General features: G+C 30.9%; 1 protein-coding gene across 1 annotated transcript; it reads right to left on the reverse strand.

The window, feature by feature from the left end:
* Nucleotides 1-5,480: 5,480 nt before the first annotated feature.
* LOC128179484 (uncharacterized) lies at nucleotides 5,481-9,878 on the reverse strand. Its single transcript, XM_052846919.1, has 4 exons — nucleotides 9,650-9,878; nucleotides 9,482-9,559; nucleotides 8,710-8,946; nucleotides 5,481-5,947 (listed from the first exon to the last, which is right to left on the reverse strand). Exons 1-4 carry the CDS (start codon nucleotides 9,876-9,878, stop codon nucleotides 5,703-5,705), a joined length of 789 nt encoding a protein of 262 aa, XP_052702879.1. The 3' UTR covers nucleotides 5,481-5,702.
* Nucleotides 9,879-11,036: the final 1,158 nt, after the last annotated feature.

The raw sequence follows: 11,036 nt of genomic DNA on the forward strand, positions 1-11,036 counted from the left end.
TTTTTTTGCATTTTCATACGTAAGCTATATCTCCATTAGTCCCATCTTTGTGGAAACTCAGCTCTGAATCCTTTGACAAACAAAGCGGTTCTATGACTGCTCATTAACGGATATACCAAGAACAAACGGTAAAGTTTGCGTGTTTGTTTATAATAAAAAGTGTTTTCTTATTTCATCGAAGTCTTCCAGCATTAAATATTTTTCAATAGATATTTGGTTTCACTTAATCCAAACTTAGTTTAAAACAGATTTTTTTTAATATAAAACTTCTTAACGTTCTCCATCAATCTTATAGGTGGTAATTATTATTAAATCACATGAAAGTATAAACTCTGTTTGTTAAGGAGATATCTTCTCTCCCCACCGTGTGTACGCTACACAGTCATTTTGTTACGCTCGTCTTAAACCATGATATGACAAAAATAATGAGAAAAACATTTTAGTGTTATCTTATTATTTTGATTTCTTGTGGCATCATACATACTGGTTTATTAATAGTGAGTTCATACTATTGTTACCAGTAGCGAGATTGATTTGTATAAAATACTGCATTCTTTACAGCTGACATTGCCTCAAAAGAAGAAAGATTAGAGGAAAATCTTTTTTATAATTGGATTTATCAAAATACTTAGAGTATCTTAGGAAAATTTTAAAAAGAACCCTTATATTTATTGCTGTTAGAGAAACACGTTACAATTATTTATACAATTTCAGATAAACGTCATTTTTGGTCAACATCTGCTAATGATGCCAAATAAAATACAACGTTGATTATTTTAAATAAATTGTGTTGATGCTTTAGATTATGGATTATGGACATGCGCTCCATAGTAAAAAATAAAAAGGAGGAAAATTGACGCAAATTATGTATATACTTTTGTCTCTAACATATAACATTTAACAAAGTGTGAATTAGACCCTTTTTAATTTTGTGAACTTGGGATGGAAAATTGAAGCCATAACTTTCAGATACTGCAAGACTTTTAAGGTTCTAGAGCAGTTATCCGGTGAATTTGAATTTTGAACAAATGATATGTCTATAACATTAATATATATTTGATTTTGACATGATTTTATTCTGAATCAGAGCAATAATACTTGAGGAGGTTATTGAAATTAAGTTTATGGAGCAATTGGTCTTAAAAAGAATTTAAAAACGTGCACAGATGATTTAACAATGCTTAAAAGGTATAGAACTAGACTGAGATCTTATATTTTGAGTTTCATGTGCATCGTACATACTGGTTCATTAATACTGAGTTTATGCTATTGCAATAAGTAAAGCCTGCATTCTTTACAACCGATTTTGTACAAGAATATTTTCATTGATAATTTTAAGAGGACCATATAAAATACAACTTCTGTTGCTGGTAAACTGCAAGCTTTGAGCAATATTCAATTTTATGTGTTGTGGGACCATATACTCTTTAAATGTAACAAATATATGTATAGGTTTTTTTAAGTTTTCGTTATTTACTTGAATAAATGACGTTTATTCATTTCTGAAGCAATTCTTGTTTTTACTATGCATAACATCGAAAACCCAAGTGTAGTCATCTTGACATTAAATGACAAAGGAACGTAAAACTATTAATTTTTAGAAGTCTTCTTTTTTAAACATGTCGTGTAATAATTTTTAGAGAAAAAAGTATACATCGCTAAAAATAGTTAGGGATGAAATACACAGATGCATAGTAACAAAAAAAAGGAAAGCAATACTATAATAATATAATAAAGTGTTAAAATACGTTTAGGGACTTCTAAACAAATGTTTAAAATGACCTTAAGAATATTAAATGACAAGAAATAAAACGATAATCTAATCACATTTATTCTTTTGAACAAACAGCTCACACTAGTACTCTCCCTTCTATATATGGAGGTCACCTCAGCGAACCACATCGAGCCTCAACAAAATAAAGTAATCTACCATTTTTATTTGCATGACCTCCATGTAAAGTATCTGGTTTTTCGTCAACACAGGCATACATTGATCCAGTTGCATGACCATGATATCCAGCCATTAGGTAATTTAACTAATTTTTATCAAGGCGGGTATTTTAGGTAAAGCTCTGCATCGCTGACAAATACATTGAATCGGACATCTTTGGTGAATACAAAAAATAATAGATAAAATGGGACATTTTACGCGATTTTATTTTACTGGAAATAACTTTCATAACGGGGTGCCAAAAATCATGGGTTAACTAATTGAAGTGAACTTAAACTGACCTTCATTTATTTTTTACAAACTCACCTGTCCAAGCGGGCGACCGCCATACCCTATCACTTACATCCACTGTCGATCACGGGGATCGAACTCGGGTCGCAGCGGTAAGAAGCGAGTGCATTGTCCATTACGCTACTTAGACAAAATAATATTATAGCGAAAAGTGTAGGGCAAGCTGATCATTGGGCAGTACCTTGGATCCGACAGCTTTGGTTTAAGCCATGCAAATAAAATTCAGTTATAAATTACGGGCATCAATTCACACCTGTTAAAATACCAAAGGTGTATTCAGTTTGTCTGGTGCAGACAAAAATGGCACGTTCATATATGAGTTTAAGCAGGGAATCTTAATGTAATTTGAAGCTTTAAAATCATGATTAAGACTATTCGCGGGGATGTTAAGGAAGCATATGGAATCTGAGTTACATGCAAATTCGTGAATTCACAAATCTAAATTATTATTTACATATTCAAATATCTATGCAACGAAACGTAGACCAAAAACAAATAAAAATACTGAAGACAATTTTTTTTTCTCTGGAAATTAGTTTGTATTACGTAGATTTACACATTGATAACACATTGATAACTCATGACTAAAAGTTAAATGTCGTGTGAATTTGATTGGAAAGCATTGAAAACATATTCAAGATATAACTAATTTAAGAACTCTAATAAAGTAAATAACTAATGGTGTGATTTATTGAGAATTGAACAAAAGATACTGGAGGAGATGTGAGTTAATGTCAATTTGCTTTTTTATTTCTCGGCCAGGCTTTCCGCTGTCGTTGTTTACGATATAAAAATTCGACTAGAACAACACTACCCCGTATATATTAAACTTGATATTTTATACGTATCGTTAGTTTGATTAATGCTTTAATTGAAAAGTGCTGCTAGAATCCCATATTTTGTGTTGTTTTGATGCAACATACCGTTTTCCGTGCAAACTTTATAAAAGTTGGGAAGGTTTTTCGAGAGCCGGATTATTAACTATTGAATTCAGAAGAACATAGAATTCTAACAGCGGTTTTGATTAAACAGAGATGGTTTGCCTTCACTTGGTATGTTTATTTTATTTTGGAAACCGCGGGGTAGTGTTTAAAAATTCAAAAATTAAAAAGTGAAAGCACATTTTCTATTCTTATATTAATTAAAAGTATGTCACTATCTTTAGAACATTCAAACTCGCATAGAGCTCTCAAAAAATTTATATAAAATTGCATTGAAATCACCTGGGAACATTTTGACAACGGATCTATTTCGACGAAGACAAACAGCACACGGTATATCATGATCATGAAGTTTCAGCAGTTTGCTAGGAGATATGTCTGTTTCATATTCTGCGCCGAAAACATAAGCTTTGTTCCCATCAGTTCCATCACTGTAAACCCCCCATTCTGGATCTCTAGGTCAACAAAGAAGATCAGCAGCAGATCCTGCATGGCCAGACGATGATCCGCCGGTAAAGCCCAACAAATACCAATGAAATAAACTAATCGAAGGTTAAAAGTTTAGATAATTGAATTGAACTTGCATAAACAACCTAATATAGATGATTCTTTTGAGATGAAACCACAGAATAAGTCAGCTAAACAGTACAAAAATGTTTCAATTGTCTTTACAATTTTAAGTGCATTTAGAGATAACTATACATCGTACCTGATAAAACTAATTCAGCATTAAGGGGACAGGTTTTCTTTCCCCATCTTGTGTAAACAACCCTATTGTTTGTTGCATCTAGAAATATACGATTATGTAATAAAGAAAAAGAAAGATTATGCATATATAAAATAATTTTTAATTCTTATTTTGTCCTCCTTTTTTTTTAATAATGATAAAAACATATCAAAGAAAATACGAAATAAGAAAGAAAATATATAATTTTAAGGTAATGTTCATATTTTACTTTGTTTTTTTTTGCGCGTCAATGTGTATTCTTTCTTTGATTTCTTTCACTGACTTTTCAATTTGATCGGTTACACTTCTGAATTCCCGCCTCAGAGCCTCTACCTGGTACGCTCCAAGAGCAGACGACAGTTGTCCTGTTGGATAACCCTGTAACATGTCTTTACAACTTCTACTGTTTGTTTCATCCACTGCCTTGATCACAGGAATCAGAAGAATAAGAGCAACGACCATCTGCGTATAATTCAAAAATACTATGATTATGACCTAGTACATAAGAAAAAAAGCATATATTGTATGATTATTTTAATCAATATTAATATCTTTGTATTAAGTCCATTTTATGCAACTAAATAGAAACATTAATTCGTAACAAATTAACAATCGAGCAAATTTATTGATTAACTTGAATATCAAATATCAAAATTAAATAACATTAACCACTACCGTCAATTATACACAATGTGTTTACGAGGTTTTTTCATCAATTACAATAGGAAAGATACTAAAGGCATATGGTTTTATTCAACTGTTGTTTATTATGCTTATCAGAACGAAACTAAAATGAAATGGTATACCATGACAGAGTCTTAAATTACATGAGCGTATGTCGTGTTTAGGTATAAGACAAAATTACCAGGTTAAACTTGTTTCAGGAAGGATTCTATAAGCTTTTCTAATATTATATTCAAATTTTTCTTTAAAAACATCCGTAAAATAATTAAGTAACCTTATTACACAAACACAGACTGATATTGACTTACAATATAGCTGTGTGCGTCAGCTCTGTGTACGATTTTAATATCCGGATACTTTTATGAACTTGTTTTTCCATTTATTAAAACATGTTCATGATCATTTGGTGTACGACATCTTAATCAATGATGTAAGTCTAACTGATAAGCTGCATAAATATTGATGCAATCGTGTAAAAAAAATCCTATTTTTTCAATTTTTATTATTCACTAGATCAATAGATTTTAAATTTGAATTTTTAATGGATACCTGAACTTATAGATTTAAGGGCTTTATCTATTACGTTTGATTGATTTAAGTTTTCTAACAACATTGACTCATATTCATTTGTGATATATAGTTAAATTTTACAGCGTTTGTTTTTTTCTGCAATTCATTCAATCAATAAATATTAATTTTTTAATTGTTATCGCAGAAATTGTATTTTTTGGAAATTTTCGATAATAAACAAAATAATCCTAAGATAAACGATTGCGAGAGCTTAGACACTTAAGTGTTCCATTTTAACTAGATTTAACTTATTTTTTTAGTCAATTACTTTCTTTTCATGAACATAAATTGAAGAAAGAAACACCAATCCTTTTAATATTAAATGCTTTTATTGTCATCATGAAATGATATATTACATCACTTATGTCAAATGTGTTTAAAAGAAAAGTGGTTATTTACTTAATTTAAATTAACTACAAAATTAGTATTGAATCATTTAATGAACCTTTCTCTAATTTCCGGCAACTTTGATGAAGATGTCAAAACCAAGAATCTTAATATCAGAATGAATTTGTAATGATATATCTGTAGAGTCTTGTTATTCTTTGGAACAAACGGCACACACGAGTTCTCTTCCCTCAACATAAGGTGGACACTTCAAGGAACCACATCGAGCTTCTACTTGGTGGAACAGATAACCATTCTTATCCGCTCTGCCTCCATGCAATGTGTCTGGGTGATTGTCAACACAGGTGTACACTGACCCAGCACTATAACCGTAATGTCCGGCCATTAGGTAACCATGGTACTCTAGATTCCATCCTTTGTAGCATGTTTTTCGTGCTATAATAACAAGTATGTTAGTTACAGTTTTAAATCAAAAAGGTATATAATTGAATAAAACAAAAAACATTAAGAAATGCAAAAAAGACATTAGTTAATACCGTGAATTTAGCTATAAGTTAAATGATATATACGAGGGTTGTAAGCAAAGTTTGCCGACAAGTTCCATTGTGAACGGAATATTGGCGTGATACGAACGAAATTTTAAAGATTTAATCTTGACGTTTTTTTTCTAACAAATATGTAATGATTTGTTTTTCTTTTAAATGCCCCATAAAATATATATATATTTAGGTATACGTTTACTCAGAATGAAAAAAAAATTCCACTGGTGATAATGAAAAACCATCCATTGTGTGTTAAAGACCTATCATGGTAATGCTATTTTTCACTTTCAAAAAAGTAGGTCAATGACCTACTTTTTGAGATAATGGCCATTGAATATTTTTTGAAAATTTAAGAAAAGTCCCTAAACATTTTACACTATGATTGAAATTTTCTTAATTGTGAAAATAATACAAATTGCTTAACTCTTTTAAAAATGAAATACAGTTTATGAATGACAGTGACACTAAACAGACACAAATCATAAAGTTTTCATTCACAATTTTTATGAATATTCCAGTCCGAATTTCGTCTATCAGTTTTCAAATTCCTACCCTTTTTTGATTCATTTTTACAGAATACTGAACGATGATGACACTAAAACATATATAGCATTAAACTAGGTATATTGACCTTACTCTGCAGGCATAAAAGTTATATGAGATCAATGATAAAAATTTTAAGGTATGGTGTCTTTTATTGTTCTAAGCATTTTTCAATATATTTGTAGTTGGTGCCATTCGAATATCTAAACGAAAAACTTAAAATATGCAAAACTATGTTGATTAACAAATAAAATCTTTACTTTGAATATTACAGTACTACCAAAATTATTTCAGTGAAAAACAAAATCTAAAAATTTTAGTCCGAATTTCCTCTGTTTCGCTAAAAGTCCAACTTTGTTTGAGCCTAATTCCATAATATAGTAAAAATATCGAATGATTTGTCAATGATAATTCGTTTCATAAATAACTTTAGCATTTAGAACAACTTTTACTCATGACATTGAAGTTTGTAACAATCCGAATTTGAGAACTCAAACCCTGAGTAAACAACGTCCTTAATTACTTTCATAAGATATGCTCCATTTTTATTGTGTACGCTTTTTTCCTTATTAAGCTAATGTCACGTTAAAGAGCATAACAATTAACCATATTTAATATGACATCAAAATAACAAATGAAAGTCAATTTGTGAATGTATCAATTACATTGAAGAGGTTTTTTTATTTTTCTATCGCAAATCAACGCTTGAAAAATTGGTCAAAGCGTTAACGTCAATGAACATCTTGGAATCAAGAAACTTTGTATGTAAGGCGGAAAATTTCCTATGGAGATCAAAGGTTCTAAGATGCTGCTCTTTTGAAACACAAAGGTTTACAGTTGGAATCACAGAGGTTTAAAGATGGAAGAACTGATATTTTGAGCTCTTGCAGCACCCTCAACACTCTTACATCCCGGATTTTGCGCCTATTCGTTTTGCTTTGTTTCGTAATCTAAACTGCGTGGACAGATATTTACGGAATGAAATGATCTACGATATCCACAGTAGGCATTATTCATAATTTTGACATATTATGGTATAAACGTGCATTTGATGAATGGGTTTAATTTAAATGACATGAAAAGTGTGTGAAACTGAAAGGTTTAAACTTTGAAAAAGGGTGACAGGTTTGCCTGTGTGTTGTTTGACGTCAGTTGGCCTCGTGGAGTATGATATGCTGCTCTGTAAATCTAACTTATACAAAGTAAAAATCGCTGTAGTTTTCTAAAGATAAATAAAATAAAATAAAAATCATATGATTTTTGCATACATATTTCCATCGTAGTTATTTTATAAAACATACGTCATCTTACAAAGTTAACAGTAATTTTGCCGTAAACAACTTTTCTAACAACCATCGTCGATATGCATATTGGCTTTGGTACAAAAATCATTTTATTTCGTAAAAATACTGTTTTGGGTATCAAATTCGTCTTTTGACGACGATAATTTTTGTTCCGGATCAATTCTTTTGTTCTTGTTGGGCAAAAAGATTTTATGGAATGAAATAACAGTGCAAACACTACAAACATTTTTTTTCGCCAGAATTTGCTTCTAAATTAGAAGAAATTGAATAATGAAGTGTACAATGAAACCAATGGTAATGTACACTTATCTTCTGATAACCCTAGATTCACCACGTGTAGCAGGATGTGGTAATGTTATTTTGCATGAACATTGGAAAGATACAAAGTTGACATTCTTTGTAAAGACTGGTCTGTTTCTAATATAAGACAAGCAAAGGAAATTTTTTAAAAAAATATATTTAAATCGACATCATAAAACGCACGACGCAAGTTAACCACTGTGAAATCATTAGATTTCGTGGTTGATTAATTTTCGTGTGAATTCGAGGGTACCTCATATCCACAAATTAACATCCTCCATGAAATCGTAAGATAGGGTAATAAAGTCATATATGATTTTGTAGGTATAAGTGAATACACGAAAATAGGTCTCCACAAAGCTGTTGAATTGAAGCAAAAATAGCCCCCACGAAATTTAATGACTCCATAGTATGTCACCTAGTGGTTACTGATTTACCATCACCAAAAAAATTAAAGTAATCAATTAAAGAGGGGAATAAAAATCATAGTGAGATTGTCATATTTTACCTGGAAACATCTTGACTACCGATTTGTTACGAGCCAGACACACAGCGCAAGGCACGTCGTGGTCATGTAGTGCTTGTAAACTGCCAGCTGAGGTACTTGTTTCGTACTCTGCCCCATATACAAACGCCTTTGTCCCATCAGCCCCGTCTGTGTATACACCCCACTCTGGATCTCTGGGTAAACAGAGAGGATCTACTACTGCTGCAGTATGACTATAATGAGATCCTCCAGTATATCCTTAACGAATAAATAAGAAATATTTGAAAGTAGAATATTGGTTTTGACACAGCTGCATGGAGTATTTTTTCGCTTTTGTTTTAATTTGCTTTGTTTTCGGGGTTTTTAATGAGAGGGGACTGTTGGGGTCATGTGATTTGATCATTTTTTAAACATCAAATTAGGTTCAAAGTGTGCATATTTTATCATTACTTCATTTGTTCAAATTAAATTTAAAATATATGAAGAGTTTTGATTATTTTAGGTTAATACAAAGTATAATTTGTATTTTTTCTCTATGATTTATGAATATCATTGTGGTTGTTTATATTTGACTTTGAAAAAAAATATTTACCTCATGTTCAATTAAAATCATTTTGGATTTGCAATATTTTTTTATTTACATTATAGAATTTAAGATAATTCAACTAAAATGATTTAATAAAATTTAATTAAATATTTTTGTACATGTATATAATTATATATGTATACTAGTTGGCACAAACGAGTTAGTGCTCAGCCAACATACCTTTCAATAGAAAATAGCTCAACGTACCTGAGATAACTAGTTCAGCGGTTGCAGGACAGGTCTTTTTCCCCCATCGTGTGTACACAATGCCACTGCTTCTGTTTACTTAAACATAATTAAACAATTTAGTTTGGTTATTTAAAGAAGAAAAATATTTATGCTTTTAATTCATAGTTATGCATTTAAAAATAGTACCTATGTGTCTGCTTAGAGCAGCTTCTGTTTTTTCATCCAATTTATTAACCGATTTTTCAATTTGATCTGTAACAATTTTGAACTCTCGTCTCAAAGTTTCTACTTGGTACGCTCCTAAAGCAGACGACAGTTGTCCTGTCAAATAACCCTGTAACATGTCTTTACAACTTCCGGTATTTGTCTCGGCTTCTGCTACAGCTAACAGTGTCAGAAAGAGTAGTAAACCCATACTCTGCGAATGAAAAATAACTATACGTATAACAAATATGCATTGCTTTAATCAGAATGTTACTTCCTTATAAAAGTCAATTTAAAATGACATGATTTGTAAACATGAGCAGCCGAAAACAAAAAAATACTATAATATTTTTTTTTCAATATAAGAAGAGTCTTATTTGTATTCTTGGTTCATACTTGATCAATCACCAACTAGAAAATTTAAGATCGTCATTTATATTTGAAATCCTTGTAACACTACGACATCATGTTTGACTATTGTTATTATAAATGTTCCTTTTCGGAACTTTATTTTGATCGTTGAATTATTATGCATAGAAATGAGATGAAAAAACAAAAATCAGTGCAATATATAGGGCAGTGTTTTACCAAAGATCTTGATGGGGTGAAGTAATGACTTTAAACAAATTTTAAACAGAAGATAACGGTTAGCCATAGATGTTTACTTACGATGATGAACTGCACGGTCAAACCAACTACAGTCTTTCCCCTTCTATGTATTTATATTGTCATACAGAGCAATCACAAAGAAAGTTAATACTAGACGTCCTACGCATTTTAGAAAAACCGTATTGATATACGATCAAAATGAAATTTAATATTGACGTGTATTCGACTGTTTTAAATAATTTCAACATCATGCGCTTATTTAACTGGTTTATTTAATCTCCATATTTTCTCGGAAATTACAGTGTAGCTTGTAATATTTCTATGAAACATGTAGGAACAATATAAACAATTTAGTTCAAACAAGCTTTAGGGGGTTTTTTTGCACCCAATAAAGAGTTCAAAGTATGACATTTGTTTTCTATACTATAATACTTACATTTCAAAAAGTCCATATTGATTTCAAACTGCTCAACCTCGTGATCCCCCAAATAGTACAGTAAGATCAATTGATCTACAGCTTAAGTTTAATATGGTACATCAATATGTACCTTGCAAGCATAGCTATAGAGTTAATATTCAAAGTTGTGGTATACCAAATCCCATCAACTGTTTTTGGTCGGGGAGGGGGTTAATCCTTAAGTTTAATTCTTGAAAGCAATAGATTCATTGTTTGTTTTGGGGTTTTTTTTCATCTGTGCTCCTAAAATCTTTATTATTGTATTCTCTGGACTTAAAACATGTAGGTACAAAGCTATGATGT

The sequence above is a fragment of the Crassostrea angulata genome, chromosome 4 (genome assembly GCF_025612915.1).
Source record: "Crassostrea angulata isolate pt1a10 chromosome 4, ASM2561291v2, whole genome shotgun sequence".
NCBI lineage: Eukaryota > Metazoa > Mollusca > Bivalvia > Ostreida > Ostreidae > Magallana > Magallana angulata.